The sequence below is a fragment of the Balaenoptera ricei genome, chromosome 16, assembly GCF_028023285.1.
Source record: "Balaenoptera ricei isolate mBalRic1 chromosome 16, mBalRic1.hap2, whole genome shotgun sequence".
NCBI classification, from domain to species: Eukaryota; Metazoa; Chordata; class Mammalia; order Artiodactyla; family Balaenopteridae; genus Balaenoptera; species Balaenoptera ricei.
The window spans coordinates 36,306,549-36,332,652 of NC_082654.1; the positions used below are offsets into that span (position 1 = coordinate 36,306,549).

The 26,104-nt window shown below is 39.4% G+C and overlaps 1 protein-coding gene across 2 annotated transcripts in view; it reads right to left on the reverse strand.

Moving 5' to 3' along the window:
• Nucleotides 1–25,287, reverse strand: part of RPP30 (ribonuclease P/MRP subunit p30) — a 29,605-nt gene extending 4,318 nt beyond the window's left edge. Inside the window, exons 1-10 of one of the 2 annotated variants that reach the window (XM_059899312.1) lie at nt 25,198–25,287; nt 23,647–23,702; nt 23,042–23,098; nt 21,757–21,831; nt 19,015–19,086; nt 12,045–12,134; nt 3,383–3,499; nt 2,801–2,830; nt 2,388–2,425; nt 1,922–2,001 (exon numbers count right to left, since the gene is read on the reverse strand). In XM_059899312.1, the coding sequence (XP_059755295.1) occupies nt 1,922–2,001; nt 2,388–2,425; nt 2,801–2,830; nt 3,383–3,499; nt 12,045–12,134; nt 19,015–19,086; nt 21,757–21,831; nt 23,042–23,098; nt 23,647–23,702; nt 25,198–25,279 (697 nt within the window). In that variant the 5' untranslated portion in view covers nt 25,280–25,287. The remainder of the gene's footprint in view (nt 1–1,921; nt 2,002–2,387; nt 2,426–2,800; nt 2,831–3,382; nt 3,500–12,044; nt 12,135–19,014; nt 19,087–21,756; nt 21,832–23,041; nt 23,099–23,646; nt 23,703–25,197) is intronic. The other variant, XM_059899313.1, reaches the window with a different exon arrangement.
• Nucleotides 25,288–26,104: the final 817 nt, after the last annotated feature.

The window sequence follows — 26,104 nt, forward strand, 5'->3', positions numbered from 1 at the left end:
AAACCGTTGAAAAACAAGACTTTTATAATTATCAGATAAAGTAACTCTTTTAGATCTTGAACCTCTTTCCTCTGTCCCCTCCCCACAACCTCCTTAGAACTGCTATTCATTGGTTTCTAGAATCCCACAGGACCCATCTAACTGTGATGCCTTGTAGCAAGCCTTCCAATGTAGAAGCCCAGCTACTGCGTGTCCCAAGTCTTCAGTTTTCCAGGTATCCATTCCTGCACTGCTTTCAACAATTGCTCTCATGATAAGGTTTTCACACCCTCCAAGAATTAACCATCTTCTGGTAGTGCTTCAGTGCAGTGCTGTCCTATTTAAATGTGGCACTCAGGATGATACAGATGCCAGCCGGGACTTATCAGTGCAGAGGATAATGATGACACTTTGAATCTTCCTGCCTCAGAATCTTGTATTTCTTCTAATGTAACCTTAGGCTGAATTTGCAGTCCTAGTAAATTGAATTTTGAAACTGCTGTCTCAAATTCATCCCAATGTCAACTAAAGTCAGGGTAATTATAACATCCTGTAGATGTGCTGTTAATTCTGCAGGGACAGCAGGCATAAACTAGGACTGTCCCGGGCACAACTAGAATGAATGGGAATGCTAAAGTCCACAAGGCTTCTTTTAGTTTAGCTTCTGTAAAAGCCTAGCTTTATATATAACTTATTTTGAATAGCTGAGTTTTATGAAGCACAGATCTTCATATTTTTCCCTACTAAATTTTAAAAATTAATTTCCTTTCCTTGTCTCAGTCTGTTTTAGACCACTAATTGTTATCCAAATCTTGACGATTCCTTATGTTCATTTAAAGTAGACAAAAATAATGGCAGAACTACCAGTGTGAACCAACTGTTCCCTAATTTCAAGAAAATCTTGATAAAGTTTTAATTAATTTGGTCATTCCCAGAGCTTATGTGATGGGTCTAGGCTATATAATACAACAATCTCAAACTAAAAATGTTGAAAACAAAAGCAAAATCATCTAATTCATGGTAAGTTAATACACTAACCAGTTCTACGAAGTGGAAACCAGACCACTAAAATTCAGACATAATACACAAGCCCTCAATAACCTAACTATTCATATGCTAAATCACCCAGTTTATATGTAGCAACCAATTCTGAAGTTTAACATTCATCTGGGTGATATCAAGTCAATTACTTCTTGACCACTACCAGTAATGCTAAAAATTACAAAGAGAATGAAGATAAAACAGCAGATGAAAAGTGTAAATATTTTTCTTTTAAAAAGCCTCATTTTTATTCTCCAAAGTCCTAGCATGTCAAACACTTCTAGTTCAATTTTTATCATCTGATGAATAAGAAATTCAGTGCCTTCAAGTAGTGAAATTAAGGTGAGGAGGAAGATACATATAAATGAAATGTGAGTAAAAAATGTGTAGTCTGTGCATAATTGAACATGTAAACCAAAAATGAGAAAAGAATCACAAGTTGTAATAAATGTGAAAAGTTATGATCTGAGTTTGTTAGCGGGATTTTTAAAAATGTATTTGGTGCTTTTGCGTTCCTCATAACTGGCTTAACATATATTTTTCACCGTTCAGTTCTCTAAAACAGTGATTTTCAGCAGGGAAACCATGTCCCTATGGAGGAAAAAGGGAGTTTAGAAGCCTATCAAAATGTAGGCGGGGACACACGTGCAGAACTGGAGAGAACACATTCAATACTCATTTCTGGAAGGCAAACTATATTCATTCCACAAATTACAGAAAATAAAACCTGAAGTAAAGGGTGAGAAAGCACTGATGGGTATGGCTAAACAGGTTCAGAAAAGATGACCCTAAAGGAACTCTGAGGGGCAGGATAATGAAAGTAGATATGGCTCAACTGTTCACAGAAATGACTGGTTCTTAACATGACCACTCGGTGTTTTTCTTGGAAGGACTTGCTCACCTCCGTGCAGAAGCACCGCTCGGCAGTTGGTGGACACTGCGGCCTTGGCGTCACTTTCCGACAGCCCAAACAGCAACCCTCTGGGGGGTCGTTAAAGATTTCAACCCAGAGTCAGCTGAGGACAGGAGACTAACAGAAACATAACTGACAATGCCAGTTCACCAGGGAGAGGCACTGAGAGAGACACTTTAATTCTATAGTTTTTAGTCCAAATGGAACAGGCATTTGAGAAAAGACTCATTTAACTCTAAGCTTTTATAGAGTCCTTCTTTCCCCCTTTTTCTATTTCACCCTTAATCCAGAAAACAAAAGGATGAAGTTCTCACAACCTGATGTAATTTGGTTTTGAAGCTATTAATTGATAAATTCATAGTAAAAGGTTAAAAAATCTTGTTAAAGTATAACATACCAAATTCCAAATTTCCCAAAAGAAAATTTCAATGACTTCTTACTCAGAAAAGGATACAAGTTTGCCACATCGTATGGGCCTCTTATTTCTAAAGGCTAAAATAAAATGAACAAAAAATAGATATGAAAGAAGTTATTCATAACATTTCAGTGACTTCATCTGCAGTAAACAGGATGCTTAAGTATCTAAAAACAAGGAAGTCAACTGCATAAATTTAAGTCCTTATAATTTTGACAGGTTACTTACATTTTTGAAAATATAAAAGATCCTTGAAAAGCATTTTGCAACAATTTAAAGGAAAAACTATTTATATAAGCAAAATTTGAAGCCCCAAAGGAATGGAGATAAATTTTACTCTTCAGCAATTACAATGAGCAAATGCAATTAAAAATGAAAACATGCAATAAACCTTTATTACATGACTAACTTAACTTGAAAAGGGAAAATAAAGTACTTAATGCCAGACTTACCCTTTCAGCAGCACTAGATATAATTACATTCTACGAAATAGAAAGTAATCAATATTAATCTTAGATAAATGTCAAAAAAATTGAAGTCTTATAATACAAATAACCAGTAATCAAGTTTTAACATAAATACCAACTTCTTCTAAAGTTAAGGTAAATAAAGTGAAAGGCTGAAAGACCTCATACCAAACTAAAGGCAGCCTAAAATAAGAAATAGAACAAGAAGCCTTCCCAACAGATCTTAGAAAAGATGCATTAGTTTTAAAAAACTAGTTGAAAAGGTCATATAACCTTAATTCAACTCAATGATGATAACTGTATCTAGATGATTCTTTCACAGTAGGTAAACGGCCAATTCTTCACTGAAAGATAAAGACTTTCAACACTTTTCCCCCCTCATATTATTCTTCCCTAGGATATTTTTCTTTCTCTTAAAACTTGCAGAGCTCTTTGAAATGGGAGAATCTGTTGCTGTGCCTTGAGAACTTTCTGCTTTAAGGAAATGGGGTCAGCTTGATAACCCCAGTATATTAATAATAATAAACTGCTAGGTTTGAAAAATATCCTAAAATTATGGAACCATACCTTTCCTTTGCAGACCTGCATCAAATTGAGGGCGTTGGAAATTGTGTACCTTCTCATTGTGGAGTCTTTGATAGCGGGGCTATAGACAAGTTCAAAGCCCACACCTCGGTCAATTGCCTTCACAGGAAATAAAGAAAATAAACTGTCAAAGCTAAACACACACTGTCTTACTTTATTTTCACTGAACTTCCCCCTCACCTCCCTCCTCACACCCCTCTCCCCGCACTGCCCACCTCCTGCATGTCCAGGTACAGCCTTGAATAAAGGCGGATTTGTGCCCGAATGGCACCATCTACGGGAGAAGAAAACAGATCTTTGGCCCTGTCTCAACAGAGTTTATTTTAGCTGTGGGGAAGCTGACTTTATATAAACAGGAATCATCAAGAGGCTGAGGAGAGCAACGTCCCAGTGGGGTGGCAGAAGGGCTACTACTCCATGAACTATCAAAAGGAAACTGGAGATGTGTTCCCTACATGCAGGATAAACTGTTTGCAAACATAGTAAACCAAGTAATTTGACCCAAGAATGAAGAGACAAAGAAATGAGCTGAAAAATGTCCAAAGAACAGGAGTGGAACCCCTCTCAGGTAAGTCATTTATTATGCATATGTTGAAGGAAGAAACTAACAGCCACAGTTGAGTGCCATGCGCTAGGCACTGTGCTAAGAGTCTTATGTATTTACTTAACCCCTACAATACCTTTAGAAGGCACTGCGGCAGAGACAGCTAACTGCCCCGCTATCTCTTCTCTTCTCCCCTTTTTCTTTACTAACAGAGCCCCTGATCTTAAACGGGGCTCATGGATGCCCAGCAAAAAAGATGAAAGCAACCTGGGCCCTTGACAATTCTGCCCAGCTTACCATACCAGCTTGGCCTTTTACATGAGATAAAGAAACTTCTTTCTTATTTAAGATGTTCTTAATAGGTAGGCATCCACAGGTAAGAAAACAGCCTGGAAGAAGTGGCAATTGGATCTACTACACTATGCAGCTTCCCTGATGAGTGATTCAAATCTTCATCCATTCACAACAGATAGGTTTTTAAGCCAGCTGTGCGGGGGAATGGGTGAGCAAAAGCTGACATGGTCCCTCTCTTGTAAGAGCTTCCAGTTTAGTGGGGGAGACCATCAAATAATTAATTACACAAAAACACAAAACTTCCACTGTGCTAAGTGCCATCAAGAAGTCTGGGAGTGGGTGAGGAAGGACTTAATCAATTGACTAGCAGAGAGAGGAGCGTTTGCAGAGGGAGGGGGCAGTATGTGAAGAGGCTCTAGGGTTGGAGGAAGCATGGGAGCATGCAGAGAAAGTCAAAGGCTGGGGAGGAGAGAATGAGGAGAGCCCTGTGGTGGGAGAGCGGGGGCTGAAGAGGATGGGAAGTGCCAAACGGAGACAGAATTAATCTTAACAGCCACACGAAGCATCTAAGGATTTTAGCATGGAAGTGATAATCAGAGTCAGGACGGCGAAGTCGCTTGGTTGCAGCGGTCTTTCAAAGGAGCAAAGGGGGAAAAGCAGGCAAAGACCAGGCAGTATGGTCCAAGTCTCTGCCTGGCAAACGATTTTCTATTTATTACCCAGAGGATGAGCTGGGACTGGTCCAGCTGTGACTGCTGGAGGTCTACTCCTGAGTGTTACAAGGACTGGAAAAACCTGTCTTCTTCAGATCTGGCAGTCCACCCACCTTGATTTAATTCACATGTGCCTGTCAGATTCCTTCCACTTGCCCTTCCTGAACACAGACTTCTTTTCTTCTGCCCACCCCCCAATCTTCCCTTTCCTTAACTTTTCTGCCTGCCTTGAGGTGCCCAGATTTTATTTTAGATTTCCCTATATATCTGATATTAGTTTAATTAGCATTTACATGCTATTTTCCACACTGCAACCTCCCCCTCTCCCCTTTTTAGACAACTTTTTCCTGCCTCCAATTCTTTGGCTTGTGTTAATTATATCTGCGAATGATGTCTGTTATGATACTCTTTGTGCCATAAATATATACCTCATTCTCCCTGCCTAACTTGTACACTTGAGAGCTGGTATCATGATACTTCTTTGTAACACAGAACTGTCTTTTATACAAAAAACATTTAATATATTTATATTCTGAGTGAATAAATAGTAGCTTATGGAAAAGAGGTCATGTGATAATGCTGTTCACTACGGATTATCCATCACAAAAGAAACCAGGGTTAACTTGGCAACCTGAAATTCACAGATAAACCAAAACATGTCCTTTAACCGTAGTCTCAACTATCCCCCTGGCTATTTCTCTTACTAAAACTACTAATTAGCCAAAGAGGCTTACTTACAGGTATTTCTCTTCCTCATCCCTCTAGCTGCTGAACTAAAACACAAGTCGGTAGGATGGAGAAGAGGGGACATAAAAGATGTGATGACACACAGAACTAGGTGACCAGGTCCCAAAGGATTCTGGAAAATTTGCTGCCCCCCACACTTGGGGACCAGATCAAAATAAAAACTCCTTTTTGTGGGGGTGGAGAGGGTTAAATGGACATAATTATCCGCTTAATTATTTTTTAAGAAAAAAGTTCTGATTCTGATCTTAGTACATTAATCAAATTCACTTTCAAGCTGAAAACTCTCAGAGAAACTGAAGATAATGTGCTACTGAAGGTTGTGAACATTTCTTTCATAACACCTTATTTAAAATTTTTAGATAGATGAAATACAGACTCATTACCTGAGCTCCTGCTTCTAAGACCATTTTAATGTAAATTGCCTTAAGCTCATCAACTGATTGTTCATAACAGCCTTTTCATAAAGAATGCCAGTGCCCGCCTGATTAGCTTTTGTTTGCATCTCTGACCAAAGGTTCTGGAATAGGCAGATGATTTCTTTACTAATGAGAAATAACAGTCATAACGATGCTACATACCAAGAACAGGTGTGTGATATTTGAAAAGAGATGGTGATGGTAAAATTCCAAGAACTAAGCAAAGCTTAAGAGAAAGAAGAGAGAAAGGAAATAGGGGGTTGATTACTGGGACAATATACAGATTCCCTGTTAATTTCATAAAAATTAGTTCTTTATTGAATTCGAAAGGATGATACTCTTGGTGTCATTCCTGGTATCATTCTTTGAGACAGGTAACTTGTTCACATGATTCACAAATCAAGTAACATAAGAAAGCAATAAAAAGTCTTCACTGTATCTCTGCTCCCACTTGCCCCACCCACACCTCCCATAATCACTTTCACTAACTTCTTGTGTCTTTTTCCAGAGTTTCTTCATACAAATACAAGCAAACATGAATATATATTATTATTTTTCCTCTTTCTTACCCCACAGGTAGCCTACTACATTCTGGTTCTGACTTGAAGGGTTTTCCACGTCAGCTCCTAACTTCAGCATTGCTTTACAGCTGCAGAGTACGCCACTGCAGCGGTATGGCATTTACCCAAGCCTCTACTGATAGATTTTGGGTCGTTCCAGTCTATCTGTAGAATAAACACTAAAGTGGGATTGCTGGATATTATGGGTTCAATTGTTTCCCCCCATAAAAGGTTATGCTGGGGTCCTAATCCTCAGTACCTTAGGATGTAACCTTAATTGGAAACAGCATCATTGTAGATGTAATTAGTTAAGATGAGGTCACACTGGGATAGGGCAGACCCCTAATCCAGTAGGACTGGTGTCCTTATAAGATGATGGCCATGTGAAGACAGGGAGAAAGAACATGTTGTAAAGACAGAGGTAGAGATGGGAGTTATGCAGTTGCAAGCCAAGGACCACCAAAGATTGCCAGCAAACCATCAAAAGCTAGGAAGAGACAAAGAAGGATTCCCCTAAGGTTTCAGAGGGAGCATAACCCCAGTAATGTCTTGATTTCAGACTCCCAGTCTCCAGAACTGTGAGCCAATACATTTCTGTTAGTTTAAGCCACCCCATTTGTGGTCCTTTGTTATGGTAGCCCCAGGAAACTAATACACTAGGTCAGAGGGTAAAGCATTTATAATTTTGATAGTTGTTGCCAAATTACCCACTGCCCCATAAGCATTGTTCCAATTACACTGCTACAATCAAAGTATGAGAATGCCTACTTTCCCACAGCCTCACAAAAGTGTATCATCAAACTTCTGGGTTTGTGCCAATCAGAGAGGTGATTTTAATGTGAATTTCTCTTAGCATGATGAATTTAAGCATCTTTTCATTTGTTAAAAGGCCATTTGTATTTCCTTTCCTGTGAAATGTCTTTTCCATATTCTTAATCCATTTTTTTGGATTGATCATCTCTCTTTTTTTTTTTTTTTTTAACAGTATCAACTTCTAGGAGCTCTTTATATATTACAGAGATTAGTCACCTGTCTATGATATAAGTGAAACTATTTCTACCAGTCTGTCATTAGTCCTTCTAACTTTGTTTCTGATAGTTTTTTTTTTTTTTTTTTTTTTTGGCCACACAGACATTTTTTTGATCCTGACAGGTTTGCTGGCACTGCTCCAAGTACTGGATCGATAAGGTACTTAACATAGTTAGGTTCACAATATGTGTGATGAAAAACAAAGTTTATAGAGCACTCACACCCAACTCAAGGATATATGGCAAGACTCCTGGAACAACCTCACTGCTTCAGATACTATTTACTGGATTTCTCCTAGTGGAGACTAACTGGACCATGAAGACAGAAATGGATTAGGGTTAAAGGAAATGCTGAGGGGAAAACATCGGAAAGAGAGCATAAAACATACAATCACTGGAAATGGCTCAATAAACTTGAAGTTATTGTTGAATGGCACTAACACTGTAAAAAAAAAAAAATCAAAGGGAAGGTGAAGATACGTGCTGCTTAAAAAAATTCTTCTCAAAACCTGAATTCATAAAGATCACGTTTTAAAATATGGAATTATTCTGTGCTTAACAAAGAGCTCTGCTGTAAAGTAATTTTAAATAGCATTTCCCAGTGGGAAATGACAGCAGATTTAGGATCAAAGCTTAAGTACAAATCCCAAGTCAACCTTTGAGAGAGACAAGTATCTGTTGTGAGCCACAAACTACCTGAGTCTCAATTCCATCACCTGCATCAAGGAGGTAATTCACATCTACCCCACCCTAAAGCTGCAGGGCTAGAGCAGGTATGAAAGTGCTTAAGCCTTAAAATGCTAAATAATTAGAAGCCATCTGGCTATCCAAGAAGAGGAGTTGAATTTAACTTTTTTGAAACCCAACTATTACATGATAAAATGATTCCCATACAACTTACTTAAGACTCCAGAGGAGGTTTGTAGGAGATTTTAGCAGGAATTAACATAACTGAAATTATGGTGCCCTAAGCATGTGGTGAAAATAACAAAAGGATTGGGAGCTGAAAGTTATACATAAGGAGTGCTTTGGTATGTTTTAGCTCCTGGGCCCTCCTTTATAATCCCAACCTCCTTCTTTTTTTTTTTAACTTTATTGAGGGATCATTGACAAATAGAATGCATATATTTAAAGTCTACAAAGTGATGATTTGATATACATATACTCTACATTGTAGAATGATTACTGAGATCAAGATAATTAACACATCCACCACCTGACATAGTTAACCATTTTTTTTGTTTTTTTGTTTTTTTGTGTGTGTGGTGATTGTGGTGAGAGTGCCTAGGATCCTCTCTCAACCACTTCTGAGTTACAATACTGGACTACTAACTACAGTCACCCAAGCTGTACATTAGAGCCTCAGAACTTGTTCTTTTTTTAAGTGAAAATCTATACCCTTTGACCTAAAATCCCAACCTTCTGAGCTGATAATTCTCACATGGCTTATGGCCTCTAGGCTAAAGGCTAATGAATTAAATATCTTAATGCTCCTATTTTTCACCACCCCATCCAAATTAAGATCTGTGCTCAATACAGTGATCCTTATAAAGCCAACCTATCCACTTTTCATGGCCAAAGACAAGTTCATTCTCAGGGCCAAAAGAGCATGCAAGGACCAAGACTTAAGACTGAACTGTTCCCCACATTCACTACATCTTCTATACTTTCATGATGAATATATTTCCATACTTTAATCATACAGCTCCATAACCAGAATAGATATTATTAGGTACAAATAATATACACATACCTATACAACTACTATTATTTACCCTGAACAATAAGGTGGACACCTTTTATTGTATGTTTCTAGCTTTTAATTTAATTTTAATTAATTTAACTTTTAATTCCAGTTTCTCTTAAATAAAAAAGAGGTGAATGAATTAATAGGGACTCTTCTGCTTCCTGACCAATTCACACCGCAGCCTACTTCTACACTAGACGAGGGCTAAAAATAATCCTGCACAGCCTTCCCTCTACTCCATCATCTAGGTTTTATTAAACAACATATGTAAAATGTTCATACCAGATTTTTAAAAAAGCAGACACTGTGTTAAATACTGCCTATCCCTCTCACTTGTCAAATTTTTACTTTTCAGAATTCTTAAATTGAAAAATGTGGGAATGAAGCCAAAAATATCCATCAAAAAATAGCACCTTCAGGAACTTACAGATGGAATCAGGAGGTGGGCTGTCCTAGCGCTGCCGCCTCCAGTGCACCTCCTCCTCGCGCCGCCCCAAAACCCCATTCCCCCCACGGTGGATGCTGCCTGCCAAGCCCCGACAGCCAGCTGAGGACTAACGGTTCACAGGATTTGGCTGTGTTCCCCAAGCTGTACCCAGACATACAAAATTAGATATATACTCGTTCAATTGACAGATTTTAGGGAAGACCTCTTACAGGCAAGGTATCTGGGTAATTAAAAAAGGACCATGACACAGCTGGTGCTCTCTAGAAGCTCACAATCTGGGTTGGACAGCAGGGCATGTTCCTAAGAAACCAATCAAAAGACGAAGCCATAACAGCCACTGGGCAGCTTATCACTGTTGTGGGACATGAGGAGTTACGTGCTGTGCACGGCCGTCCATGCCATGGACTCGGCCTTAGCATCCCATGCCACCATCTCCGCCCAGCCAAGGACACAGTATCGTATGTGGGTTTACTCAGGCAAAGCCGTCTAGAAAACGGCCTTCCTAGTTCGTTAAGGTGAAGAGAAAAGTAAAAAAGTTGTAAGTTTAAGAGCAACTTACGGAGGGTGCCATCTACATGGAAAATGGATTGGCAGTGTGAAGTTGGTAAAAAGCCTTGGCAACCTTCTAGAGACAGAGTGTACTAGCTCTGGGGAGGAACAACATGTGAGGCCAGTAAGACTGTCATCACCTTGTGTGCTGTGTTAGTTTGAGCCTTTTATCATGGTCGCTGGGGCACAGCGGAGATCTCATCTGATGGGGAGTCAACCAGGTCTGTCCCAACCCTGTGTCTGAAGAGCTGAACAGCTTCTCCTTCTTCATTTTACCACTTTTAACAACATAGATCTCCAGTTCTAAAATGTGATGATTAAGGGTCTTTTTTTTTTTTAGTGTTTACTTATTTAAGTACCAGCAAGAATGTGGGGAAACAATGATTTGAGCTTAACCAATATTGTTATATGTTCAGTAGTACTCTCATTATTGGTCAGAAAAGAGCTGTTTTATAGTTTGCCCTTTAAATATATAACTTTAAAATTCTGAATACTTTTCAAGTACAGCTTTAGTAGCATACACTTAGGGGTAGAACACAAGCCATCTTAAATTTTTCCACATTGGATTCAATTTTTCCATACCATACAGATCATTTTCTCCTCTCACTGTCTCCCTACTCTCAGCATCAAGCTAATTCCTTAGCAGTGGAGAGGGAAACAAAAATGGAAGAACTTGTGATTCTACAGAGACAAAAGAATAGGAGAGTTATCTATCCTGAAAAAAATCCATAAATTTTTAATTTTCCAATTCTGACAGGATTGGGGATGTAATCTAGGCTGCCTGTCAAACCATCTTTCTCCTTCAACAGCACTTCTTGAGAATGGGAGAGAGCTTCGGAAGCCTCTATTCTAAAAAAGCATCCTAACTCCTCCCAGGATCTGGTTGCCAATGCAAATAGTTGACAGCTGTGCCAACCTTACAGCTCCCATTGTGAAACAATATCACTTTTATGATGGAGTAAGACATAAAAAGGTGTGACAAGTGGAAGATAAGGAGTAGAGGAAAACAAGAGAAATTATGTAGAAAGGTAACGAGAAAAATTCTATAGCAGAGGAAGGAGCACAAGATCTGTTGAATGCATGGCCCCCCCTCTTAGGTTATCATAAAAGTAACCCTGGGCTTTTGTGTGAGCCAGCACATTTCAATGCAAATTTTAATTCTGCAGAGACCACGCTTACTGTGCTTTCCAGGCCCCGCTCCCTTCAGTCCCTGCCACCCCACCTTTCCAGTTTGCTGGTGCCTTGGGGACCCTCTCTCTATTTTGTCCTACTCTTTTCTTGGCTGCTCTGTCCCCTTAATGTTCAACGTTCAGACTGTAAGTGTCCATCATTATTAGCTATCCTCTTAGGAAATTTCCTTCACAAATTTGAGCTTCTAAGGCCTTTCAAACACATCTTGGTAATTCACTGGATATTTTTTATTCTAAGCTTTCTTTCTACCTTTAGTCAGTTTAGAAAAAAAAAAATCCTCTTTTTAAATTGCCTATTTATTACTAGCCTTTGTTTTTTCCCCTCTAAGAACAGCAGTTTCTTCTGCCCCTTTTCCAGTGTGTTAATGCACATGTAGAGATTCATATAGAATGGAAAGTGTGACTTACCACATTAATAGGGGGTCTTTTGAAGTAAAATGGTAGCTTCTCTGCTACAGTTATGCAGACTAAATCCACATCTAAATGTGTACAAGCAACCTGTCAAGAAGAAAAAACCAGGTAAAACCAAAAGGAAAATTGGCACATGTTAAGAATGGGGTAGGGTCAAACGTGATACAAAGAAATGTAAATAGATATGGCTCACTCCACAGGCATTACATGGTTCTGTGTTCAAATACATCTGTCCCTTTACAAAGTCAATGGTTAGCCATTCCTTCACATTTGGTTTGAATGGTTTAGCTGTAATCTAGCTGAAGCAGTGATATGTCTATAGACCATCTCAACAGATAGGGTCTAGAGACCCTCTAATTCATGGTCAGCTACATAAGGAGAGGTTGCTAAGAGAGGCTCAGTTTCTGGAAGGTTACTTCAGATTGTTCTAGAAAAAGGAAACTAACTGCTCTGAAATCCAAGAAAAAATAAATAAATAAGCCAAAAGGAATGTATGCATGTTCTACTTACTCCAGAAATTATTTATTTTTGTGCCAGTAATTGGCCCACGCCTGTGGTTCCTATCAGTCTATTGACTGGCCAAAGAAATACATGGCACTACCAATGGCATTTTGTTCAAATGCTAATAGAAAGAGAGCATCTCCATAAACGGTCAAAGCAGAGCTGTTATAAATCAAATGGCATTGAATGCATTTTTTTCAACTTTGAACTTCCCTTTCCTTTGTTCTCATTTTTGCTATTTGTTGATACTCTGCATTTACTTCCAAAAGAGATTTGAAGCTGCTTATAAAAAAAGACATTCAACATAAAATAAATAGATAAGGAAATCAGGATAAAAGGAAAATCAGGGAAGGAACATAAAGCCAGGGAAAGGTTACTAGCATAACAGTGCAGGCCAAAAGACAGGGCTAGAAGCTGCATACGCGGCTCTCGTTTTGCCATTATTTGATTTACAGCAATAAAAGGAATTGGCTGTTTTGTACCATGACAAAAATAAGCCTTACTATCAATGCTGGTGTAATCAGGCTTGACAAACAAATCCAAGCTGCCAGGGTGGCTGTGCTGGCAAACTAACATCCGTGGCACGGACCAAGAGAAAGGGGTCAAGAGGGGGTGACAATGCCCCATAGGGTCAGCTCGACCTTCAGCAGTGACAGGAATGTCACATCTTATCCTTTCTCTTCAGAATCCCCACTTCAGTCGTTCCTACCCCCACCCCAGGGCTCCAGGAAGCAGGTAGTGATCAGAGGCTGCCTGGCTTTAAGACAGTCGTAGTAACTTAGTAAGCCTGGGAAGTAATGCTGGTTTGGCAGAAACACTTGGCTCATAAAGAATCTGCCCCATCCCAACTCTACAGCTGTCCAACTCATAAAAGAGTCATTGAAAATTTGATAAGAATGGATGAAGTAAAGGTCTGAATAGCAGATGAAACATAAAACACGCTCGGCTTCTGTTTGCCATTTTTAAACTACCAGATAGGCAAAGATGAAAAAGTTTAGTAATATACAGGTGACACAAAAATAAACAGGGACTCACAGCGTCTTTAAATCAGTACAGGGTCTTGAAAAGCATTTCAGCAATAGGTATCAAAATTTTATAAGCACACACCAGCAAATTCCTATAAGTATAGGAATGTATCCTATAGAGACTAGAAATGCATTCTATAGCCATATACCTTACAAATGCTTGAGGATATTGGTGAAAGGACGGTCGCTGCAACACCAATCACAAAAGACTAGACACACTAAACATCTCTCAACTTTACTTAACAAAAATTATGGCCCCTTTATGCAATGGAATATGCTGACTCCTTAAACGGAATGAGGTACCTCTCTAGTGGATATTATAGAACCATCTCTGAGATATACTGTCAGGTGAAAAAACCATGGTATTAGGAAGGAAGGAAGGAAGGAAGGAAGGAGAGGAAGAGGAGAATGAAGAAAGGAAGGACGGACTAGGTAAAAATACTTCTGAAAAGAAACACAAGAACTGCTAGCAGTGGTTGCCTCTGGAGAAAAGGCAGAGGGCGTTTTGGGTGGGAGGAAGGTGTACTTTTCAGTGCATACCTCTTTGCACTGTTTCAATTCATTATTACAAACACAAATTATTTTTCATTTCAAAAAGCTGATTCATTTCTTAAAAGCCTGTTAAACATTCTTCCCCAGAGTAAAGCTAAATTAGGTTACCTTTTTACTTATGTATTGCTCCTTTCTTCCCTCTTTTATATAAGAGTAGTTAATTAAAAAATATCCCTTGTGTTGGTTTAAGTACATGCATTATAATAAACTCTCAGTTACAAAGGATGGCTTCACTTGGCTCCCTCTGACACCTCAGACTTAAAATGTTTCAAACCGAATTCTTTTGTTATTTAGCTTTCTATTAATCCAAATGTTCAACTGATACATTTAGATAACTATAAAATAAGAGCTTATGTTCACACTATAATGAAATGCTTTCTAAATCATTAAAAAGATTAAATTATGTCCAAATATATTTGTGGTTAAGAATGTGATTATAGTGGTTTTGGCAGGTTGTATATGAATTCATATCAACTGTTCTTAACCTTTTCTTTGGCCAAGGATTCCTATGAGGATTTAAGGAAGGTATTCCCCAAACTGCACATATACACACATACATTTATCTTTGATTTTATGGAACAAGCGGAATAAGAGAAGGGGGTTCAGTCTCCCCCAGCTCCCCTTCATGGATGTCAGGTTAGTACATTCTGATATTTTATTCAAGGGAGAGCCAGGCTTGCCCAGGGAAAAAAGAGATGCCCATAAATGGGGCCTCCCAACCTAAACTGTTTAAAAAAAAAAAAAAAAACCTCCCTGAAGAATTTATTTAAAATGGAGATTACCAGGCCCTACTCTCAGCAGTAAATTCAGTAAGCAGGGTCTAATAACCTGCGTTTTAAAAAAATTTTCCTGGCAAATCTGACACCAGCAGAGCCAGAGCACACCTTAAGAAGAACTGCCTTGAAAGATACGCCCTTTCAGTAGCCTCAGGTATTAGCAGCATATACTACAATAATGCTCTGCAAAGAGTAAGGCATGGATTTGGAAGCAGGAAGAAAACAGAACTTCTATTTTCATTTATTTTTAATTCCTTCCCTTAAAATGTTTTGTTCAGTGTGTGTATATTATTTCATAAAGCACACTGATATAATGGAGCATGCAAATAATTTTTTTTTTATCGGAGTATAATTGCTTTACAATGGTGTGTTAGTTTCTGCTTTATAACAAAGTGAATCAGTTATACATATACATATATCCCCATATCTCCTCTCCCTTTCATCTCCCTCCCACCTTCCCTATCCCACCCTCCTAGCTGGTCACAAAGCATCGAGCTGATCTCCCTGTGCTATGCAGCTGCTTCCCACTAGCTTTCTATCTTACATTTGGTAGTGTATATATGTCCATATATACACTACCACTCTCTCACTTTGTCCCAGCTTACCCTTCCCCCTCCCCATGTCCTCAAGTCCATTCTCTAGTAGGTCTGCGTCTTTATCCCCGTCTTGCCCCTAGGTTCTTCATGACTTTTTTTTTTTTTTTTTTAGATTCCATATATATGTGTTAGCATACGGTATTTGTTTTTCTGTTTCTGACTTACTTCACTCTGTATGACAGATTCTAGGTCCATCCACCTTACTACAAATAACTCAATTTCGTTTCCTTTTATGGCTGAGTAATATTCCATTGTATATATGTGCCACATCTTCTTTATCCATTCATCTGTTGATGGGCACTTAGGTTGCTTCCATGTCCTGGCTATTGTAAATAGAGCTGCAATGAACATTGTGGTACATGACTCTTTGAATTATGGTTTTCTCAGGGTATATGCCCAGTAGTGGGATTGTTGGGTCATATGGTAGTTCTATTTTTAGTTTTTTAAGGAACCTCCATACTGTTCTCCATAGTGGCTCTATCAATATACATTCCCACCAACAGTGCAAGAGGGTTCCCCTTTCTCCACACCCTCTCCAGCATTTATTGTTTGTAGATTTTTTGATGATGGCCATTCTGACCTGTGTGAGGTGATACCTCATTGTAGTTTTGATTTGCATTTCTCTAATGATTAATGATGTTGAGCATTCTTTCATGTGTTTGTTGGCAATCTGTGTATCTTCTTTGGAGAAATGTCTATTTAGGTCTTCTGCCCATTTTTGGATTGGGTTGTTTGTTTTTTTGATATTGAGCTGCATGAGCTGCTTGTAAATTTTGGAGATGAATCCTCTGTCAGTTTTTTCATTTGCAAATATTTTCTCCCATTCTGAGGGTTGTCTTTTTGTCTTGTTTATGGTTTCCTTTGCTGTGCAAAAGCCCCCATCCTAAGAAGCCCCAGCCAATGGACTCTGCTTACAGCCTTTCATCTTTGCCTTATCCCCTGGGGTAACTATGGAGAAAAAGGATTTATCTATGAGATATCTTCCAGATACTCTGAGTGGAAAAGAGTATGTTATTTCCCATGGAAACAACTCTATTTAAGGTGGTTAGATTTTATACTACTAATTGTTAACATATGTGTATAGGAATGCTTTTATAACTCATTTTAGAGACCTTAGTTACAGAATATCATATCTACAGGGATACTTGTTTACATTCTAGATAATCAACTTACAAACCAAACAAATGAAGTCACTTAACAGAACACAACCTGTTAAGCAACAAACTGCTTGCATTTGACCCAATTCCAAACCATGATATGCTTACAAAAGTTTTATAATTAAAAGAAAAATGTCTTTTTAAATTGATTTTCTATATAAAACAGGGAGAATGCCAACTTCAACTGAATCTTAAAGGATGGCTAAGATTTGGAAAGATAAGATGTTCTGATTTTAAAAACTGTTTTCTCTGCAGTCAATTCCAAACAAATACGCTGTCAATTATTTACAGCTTTCTTCCATCTTCCAGAATATTTCTGACTGTTCCACCCATCATCATGAATTATGTGTTCACAGTTTTGAATTAAAACTTGTGAATAATCTGAGAAAAACAAGTAATAAGATAAATTCACTAAAACAAATTATAATGTATTCTAAGACTCCAAAGTCCTATCTCTATGACATAACTACTTTAAGTTTAGAGCAAATCATTGAGCCTAAGTCTCAATTTTCTTTTCTACAAAATGGGGATAATAATAAGCCTTTGTCCCAATTATCCCCAGGATTGTTGTTTTCTCTAATCACCAGTAAATGGCTATGGAAATTTTAAGTTGTATGCTCTTCAAAATTCATTCAAAAAACAAGTGTACAATAAAAAACTGGGTACACTACCAACTTTCAGTCTACAGTATAACTGAGTTGTTAATATTTAATAACAAAACTAAATTGCTGTTTAACAAATTTGGAGATATCCATGGTCCATCTTAGGGTTTCGGCACTGAATCAGAATCCCCTGTGGAACTTAAAAAAAAGATACCCAAACTCAACCCCAAACCTACTGGGTCAGAATCTCCAACAGTGGAGATCTGAATGTGCCTGATTTTAAAAGGTTCCACAGGGGTCTCTGATGACTAAGAACTACTCAATCCTACTCCCCTTTTTTCTGAAATGAAATTCTTGAGAATTACTATAACTGAGCATTTTAGAAAAGGAGTCACCAAAAAACGGGAATTCATAGATAACTTGTACTGTTTCTCTGCATTAATACAGTAAGTCCCCTATATATAAACCTTAAAATTACGAACTTTCAAAGATGCAAACGTGCCCCTGTATGCCAGCTGTTGTACTGTACTTTTCAAGGTACTGTACTGTAAGATTAAAAATGTTTTTATTTTTTGTGTTTGTTAGTTCTTTATGTATTATTTGTGTGAAAAGTATTATAAATCTATTACAGTACAGTACTATATAGCCAATTGTGTTAGTTGGGTACCTAGGCTAACTTTGTTGGACTTACAAATTGGACTTACGAATGAGCTCCTGGAATGGAGCTCATTCGTATATAGGGTACTTACTGTATAAACAATTAAGAATTGTTAATGTGCCTTGAAAATGAAATTTGCCACACACCAGTCTCCTTAGTCAACAACTCCATCTACTGGATAAACTTAGGGAAAATCTTGTAATTTCAGAACAGACTTTGCTTAAAAACAAATTATGCTGTAAAATTAAAACATCAAAGACCAGTGCTTTTCTTTCCCCCCATAATATCCCTTTGGTGCATACACTTTCGGTAGATGGCTACTTTTCTGAACCTAAATAAAGACAACATTCCGAACTTCCTAAAAGTAGCTATACCTCACTTTACACAGTAAAACATATTCCTGAAAACTATATTACAGTTGATTTTTTCTTTTCTGTGATCACTTACAATGCCCAGTGTGTTCTGTCTCAAGTTGACAAAATGACCATACACATTAAACAACTTTCCCTCCTGAAAAGTCATAGAAATGGCCATTTGAAAAGGACAAAAGAAATTAAATTCATAAAGGTTCTCTTATACAAAAAGGAATAGTATCAGCAGATGGTTGATTTTGAAGGATTTCTAGAAGACCAAAGGCTGACATGATCATGCTGGCATATGGACCACACCTCAGAGCACACAAATGAGAAAGCTAAAACAGAGAAGGGATCTTTTATGCCACAGTAGAACCTTGCTCCCTTCTTCTGTCACAGGCAGCAGCGAATAGTAAGAAGGGCAGAAACTGAAGTGCTTTTAGAGCTAGAAAGAGATGGACCATCATTTACCTAAGAGAAGTTTCAAATGAATGAATGAAGCAGAGATAAAGAAACAGAAGAAAACTTGATGGACTCTTTTAATCTCAGCCCACCAAATATCTAGCAGAATAAATAAAACAAAATATGTCACCCAAATACACCCTTGTGCAATTCCAGAACAACAACTATAAATGAAAAATCCTCAAAGTTTCCAGATGAGATGATACAGGTCACCTACAAAGGTATAATATCAGACTTCTTATATAAAATAATGAGTACTATTTTCTTTTACTATCTATTACTTACATGGAAAAGTTTTTCTGTCTTTGGAAAAACTGCAACGATATCATACAGCCGGACTCTTGAGGAAGTTGCTCTCTAGTAATATAAAAAGAGTGTTACCATACAGTATCAACAACAACAAATGCATATGGAATTCTGACTAGTGTTCTGGCTGCACTTATATTTCAATTGTGTAACACTTCTAATATGCCACTGACATTTCTGCTTTGCTTTGTATGTTGTCAGAAAAGACTTTCTCAGCACATGAGACTCCAGATACCAACATCCATCCCACTAAGGAGGAAGGAATCATCCTCCTTCCTTCCTTCCCACATTGTTATGCTTTAACTGTGTACCAAACATTTTGTTTGAGATACAAAAATCAAATTAGATAGCTGCTGCTCTTACAAGCTAGTGGAGGAGCTTGCCAGAAATTTACTGAGCACCTGCTGTGTGTGGGGCACTGGGGATACAAAATCATTTAAGGCATATGTCTGCTCTCAGTGGAACTCACCATTTTTTGGTGAGACAAGAAATACACATGACTAAGTGTGATGTGATTAGGTTCACAATGAGAATACTGTTAAAAACAAATTAAACTGCTAAGCATGCAAGAAAATACCCGAGAGTCCTAAGACAGAAAAAGAGGAATTTATCCGTTAAAGATCGTTTATAAAAGAAAGTCTCAAACTTGTATCATATGTGTATGCATGTGAAAAGGCTGGAAAAATATATATTCAAGAGTACAATCTCTGAGTGATGAGATATGTGATATTTCTTCTTTGCCTGTTGGCACCTTTAAAATTTTTTACCTCTTATTCTGTAAAAAGAAAAGGCATGATAAAAATTAGAGGAGGAAAGAGATAGGTTGGAGAGAAGCAGCAGGTACTGTGCTTGAGCAGGTAAGAAAACCTGCTGGGCAGATGTGTGCTGAGACAGGGCAGGCTCCAGGTCTCAGAAAAAGTCAGGATCCAGGACTCTTTGTCCTCTGCTTGCCCACTCCCACCTGGGATGTGGACAAATAGGGGCCACCAGGATGTTCAGGATAACAAGAGAAAATCAGACTCTTCATGACCATAAAAAGTCAGCTCCATTTATGTCTCCCTGGGCTTAGAGAACCAGAATGCTGCCTGCAGTTGTATACTATCCCAAAATTCGGCTTTCCGTAATTCCTTTAGCAATGCTGATGTTAGAAAGGAAGCCAGCCCTTCCTTGACTACGCCTGTTCTGTGAGAGAGGAGGCCATTCCAGCTAAAGATGAAGCAGCTCACCTGCTCAGAGATCTCACTTTCTCTCTCCCTCACTGGATCCGTCCCATCAGCACCAGGCATTCTCAAGTCTCCATCTAACAAACAAAATCTAGACAGCAGGTTCTTAGCCACCAGCCTCCCTATGCCTTCTGTTCCTCCACAGAATCAAGTTTCTCAAGCAAAGTCAGCAGCACACACTGGCTGCATGTTCTCACGTCCCTATCATGTCTGTGGAAATGGCTTTTACTAAGGCAACTGATGACCTCCACGTCATTAGGAGACTTGCCCATCCGACACACGTTTTAGCCCTTCTCTGACTTGACTACTCAGGCACATTGATGCTGCTGAGCCTTCTCACGTTCCTCGCTGTCCACTGACTTCTCAGACAGCCCCACCTCCGTCTCTAATCCTAGCTCATCCCTCATCCTTTACTCCACCATTAAATACCGAACTTCCTCAGGGCTCTGTCCTAGACCTTCTCTTCCCACATCATATTTTTACCAAGGAGTCTCATCCAGTCTCATGATTTCAATTACTCTCTACAGGGTGACCACTTCCAAATCAGTATCTTTAATTAGGGTCCCTCTTCTGAGGGCCACACCTTTTTTTCCAACCCCGCATTTGACAAGCTCCATTGGAACTCTCACAATAACCCATCATGTCTGAAACATGATGATCTAAACTCACTTCTCTTTCTATGTCCCATCTCAGGAAATGGTACCATCTACTGACCTGGCTGCTGAGGCCAAGGCAGGGAGTCATCACCTTCTATCCAATCAACAAATCCATCCAAATCCTGTCAATCCTCCCCTCTCCCCCCAGCCCCAATGCCTCTTAAATCCCCTCCTTTATCCCCTCTAATCTATCCTCTATAATGCAAACTTCATAACTGTACTCCCTTGGTTAAAACCTTCAAAGGCTTCTTCTAATTGCTCACCCAGACCCACCTCCCTAACCTCATCCCAGGACAGACAGCTCAACAGGCTCAACTCAACTGGTGTTTCATCTTCCAGAATGCACCATGTTTCTTCTTGGATTCAGGACCTTGCATAATCCATCCTGTCTGTGGAAACATTCTCTCCCCCACTTGGCACCTGTGACACTGATTCTTCTGGCCCCTTTTTGAACATCAGCTTCCTTGGGGGGCCTCCTGTTGCACATTCCTAGGACATCCCTTATTTGTTACCTCCCACTTTTTAAACATTCCTCCGATTTTTAAAAGGATTGTGTCCGTATTATTCATAGCAATATCCCTAGTACCCACCTATGTCTACTTCATGTAAGTTCAATGAATACCACTTGCCAAAAGATTCTTTAATTGTGGTATTCTTATACATGTGCCGTGAGTAGAAGAGATTCTGTTATACTGTGTGAATTCTGAGCTAAGGAGAGCAGTCAAGTGTCACACGGGGGGTCAGGGGAGATGTAAGAATGGGAGGAGTTGGAAAAACAACAGTATTCAGCAGAAATCAATACAACTTACAGGGCCAAGAGAGAAGAAAAACAACTAACCTACCAAAACATTGCAGTGAGATGGATCCGAAACGATAATTGTCAGTCTAGTTAAAATCTTAATTGGTTTTGACTTTCCCTGTAATCAAAAAAGCACAAAATAGAAATGACTGATTTTCCTCCTTACCAGTGGAAAGTACTCATTAAAAGGTACTAACAATAAAGGATAGTGAAGATCAGTAAAACCTAGTCCTCACTCTCAAGGAATTTATAAAACAGGCGTACCTAGTTTTATTGTGTTTTGCTTTGTTGTGCTTCACTGATATTGCATTTTTTACAAATCGAAGGTTGGTGGCAACCCTGTATTGAGCAAGTCTATTGGCGCCATTTTCCAACAGCATTTGCTCACTTCCTGTCTCTGTGTCATATTTTGGTAATTCTCCCAGTATTTCACACTTTTTCATTATTATCATATTTGTTATGGTGATCTATGATCAAGGTGAACCTGGGCCCTCGCAGTGGAAGTGCCTAGTGCTAACCACTGGACTGCCAGGGAATTCCCTGATCACTGATCTTTGATGATACTATTGTAATTGTTTTCAGTGCCAAAAACCATACCCATATAAGACATCGAACTTAATCAGCTGTTGAAATGACAACAAAGGATTTAGAATATTATATAAACTTAGTTGATAAAGCAGTGGCAGGGTATGAGAAGACTAACTCCAATTCTGAAAGATCTGCTGTGGGTAAAATACTATCAAACAGCGTTGCATGCTACAGAGAAATCATAGTGAAAGGAAGAGTCAATTCATGCAGCAAACTCACTGTTGTCTTATTTTAAGAAACAGCCACAGCCACCCCAACCTTCAGAAACCACCACCCTGATCAGTCAGCAGCCTTCAGCATTGAGGCAAGACCCTCCACAGGCAAAAAGATTACAACTTGCTGAAGACTGAGACGATGGTGAGCATTTTTAAGCAATAAAATACTTTAAAATTAAGGTATATACATTGATTTTTTTTTTGTTTTAGACATAATGCTACTTCACACTTATTGAACTACAGTACAACGTAAGCGTAAATTTAATATGCACCAGGAAACCAAAACATTCGTGTGACTCGCTTTATTGTGGTGGTCTGGAACCAGACCCGCAATATCTCTGAGGTATACCTGTACAGCCAGAGAAAAAGAGATGTACATAATGTTTCGTGGAAGAGCTGAGTCTTCATGGAAAGGTAAGACTGGTAGACAGAGGAAGGGGCAGTACAGATTAGAGAACCATATATATGACTGGGCATGTCTGAACTGGATGAATAAGTACTATGTTTCTTAAACAAAACACCTACCTGTACAATTGGGAAAGTTGTAAAGAGTTCAGAAACAGCTACTGGTTTTTCAATTTCCTACAACAAAGAAGAATATTTTTTTTAAAAAGCTAATTTCTGGCACTCAGAAACACTAAATAAGTTGTGTGTATGTGCATGTGTGTGTTTTTTAATGAAGAAAGCTGAAGCAGAGAAGCAGCTGAGAACATCAATGGATAGGAGGGATGAACAATAGTTTTTAGAATGAAACAATCTGTAAGGAACAGTTGTTGGCCTAAAGGGAGATATACATATTTACTAGTATGTTTGGGAGGGAAATCAATTAGTAATGAGTCCATGACTACAATAAAAAAGATTAAATATTGTAATTACAAGTTTAATCAATAACAGTGCACTTTTAAGAAGTTATTGAAAGTTACTTAACATCAAATCAACTTTAAGAATCCTTACACCATGCCCTAGCACTTCACAAAAAACTATCATTTGTACAAATACGCATCAGCTCAACTATTAACATTAAAATAAGATAATGCACAAAGAGTGCTCGTCTGTAGCTTCAATATTACCAATATACACAAAATAACTATAAATGCTGGTTATTATTAACTTCAGAAATTGTATTTTACCTGTTTCTTTTCCTTAAATTCAACAACATGATTGATGGCAACAACTGAATAGCCCACTGAAAAGAAAAATTGAACATTCTTGTTAAATACAACAACCTTTTTTACACATAAACTCATCCCAATTCATGTCAAGACTAGAAGGTAGTAAGAAGAATGGTTATGGGCTCTGGAGTCAGACGGCCCATTTTCAAATCTAAGCATTACTACTTAGAAGTTACTTAAGTTTCAAGTTCTTCGTCTGCCAAATGGTGATAATAACAGAACTCACCTTATATGACTGGCAGAATCCAATGAGATAACACACAAAGGATGTTTTAGAACAGTGGCTGGCACAGAGTCAGGGCTTTGTTTGACTTTGGTGGTGCATTATTAGCATTATACCAAAGACACTTAACTTTGCACAACTCCTTTAAACCATCATTCTCCTTCGTGTCCCTTTGTTCACTTTCATCCCATCAAGTGTATACTTTTTCCCCTTCGTTCTTACTCGTTTCTTTTGCTATTTACCCTTTCTACTTCAAAGGCCCTTTTGCTAAGGAGAAATGGAGTAACGACTCCCTCACACCACTGTCCACACACGCCTTTGAGCTACCCACCAAGAGACTGGGAACTATTTGAAGCCAGGGCCTTGCTTTATCAGCCTCAACACAGCCCTGTTTTGGACATGTGGACTAACAAAAACATGCCTAAATCATGACTCCAATCTTTAAGTTATTTAAACACCAATGGGACAACAGGATATTAATATTAAAAGATAATGCATATTAATGCCAAAATAGTGGTCCCCCCTCTCATTAGTTTGTCCAGTTTCCTTCTTTTCTTCCTCCCTCAATTATTTACTGAGCAACCATTACTTAACAGGCCCTGCAGAAACCTCTTTATTTTTAACCCCCTCTATCCCCACGTAGACATTTCACAGTCTAACGAAAGAGACAGCAGTCGCGATTAACTCCAGTAATTAAAATGGGGTCTTACCTCTCAGAGCTTTTGCTTCCCTTGGATTCAAATATGAGTAACATGCTAGCATTTTGGCCATGCTGCTCCCCTCTCACCCTCCTAGTATGTCCTCCGCCCCCACCAACCCTCCCTCTACATGATATTATTCAAACACTCGCGACCCCATGTCCCTCCCCCACTTCTCGGACCCATAGGTGCACCAGCTTCCTGCATGTGAGTGTCAGAACACTGTCGTGAGACGCAGGAAGGGGCGATATTAAAAGCACTGGTGTAGGAGACTACACTTGGAAGCCCAGGCTTCTGCCATCCATCAGCTGTGGGGCCCTATGCAGATCCCCCGCCCTGTCAGGGCCTCAGTTTCCTCAATTTGCAAGAAATAAGGAGCTAGACTGGGTAACAGCTCCCCAGTGCTTTCGAGTTTCCCGCGCCCGGGATCAGAGCAACACCGCAGGGGCCTCAGCTTCCAGGGACAGCCGGGAGACCCCACGAGACCGGAACGAGGCCCGCCCGGGTCCCTCCCGAGCGTGGTCCGACAGTATGGGGGGACAGCGAGACTGGGCAGGCACCGCGGCCCGCGAAGCCGGGGAGACTCACGGTGAGCGGCATTCTCCACGAGCCCGCGCAGCGCCTTCAGGTCGGAACCCGCCCGTAGGTCCAAGTCCGCAAACACCGCCATGCCGAAATCACGTGACGGCCGCGCGCCTATCTGCGCAGCCGCCGGGCCCGCCCCCTCGGGCATGCCGGGAATTGCAGTTTACCTGCGCGGTCTGCCCCTCCCTACCGTGGACTAAGGTTCGCAGGTTCCTCGCTCGCCTTCAAGTACCGGCAGAAATTAGTGTGTGGGCATCTACAGCCTCACTTCAGTCTTACTTCGTCTTCTTCCGAATGAGAATGTTTGGTTTCTCCCGGAGGAGTTCACATCTTCCACCGTTCCTTCTATGAAGTAATGTAGAAAGTGATTCTTTCAAAATGTACGTATACAGCGTTTATTGAGCGCCTACCGTGAACCAAACCCTTTTGCTAAGGGCTGGATACGCTTAAAAAGTAGTAGGGAGCCCGTTTTTCTTTCCCTCCCCTAAAGTCCATTCCGTTGTTTATAAAATGGACTTAACGGGGAAATGGAGAAACTGACCTAAAAGAGGACTGCCCGAGAAAAAGGTCTTTTTGCCCAATCACAACTGGCGGTGCCATAGCACGCTACCCTTCCTTACAGTCAACGTCCTCAGCCACGAGATGACAGGCTTCTCTCTAGGATGAGCGGTTAGCTCCAACACTGGTTTAGCCAAAAACCGGTTAGACAAGGAGGGGCAAAATTAAAATGTTTTACAGTTTTCCATCTAAGAAATGTACAATCAAATCCCACGCATTTGATGTTTCTACATTTTTGAACTTCGTGTAAACTCTTCTTAAAGATTGATAAATCAGTGATCCGAGAACATAAAACTGTGGAACTATAGTTTACATCAGTGCTTCTTAAAGGTCTGTGATGAAGGGCCAGGTC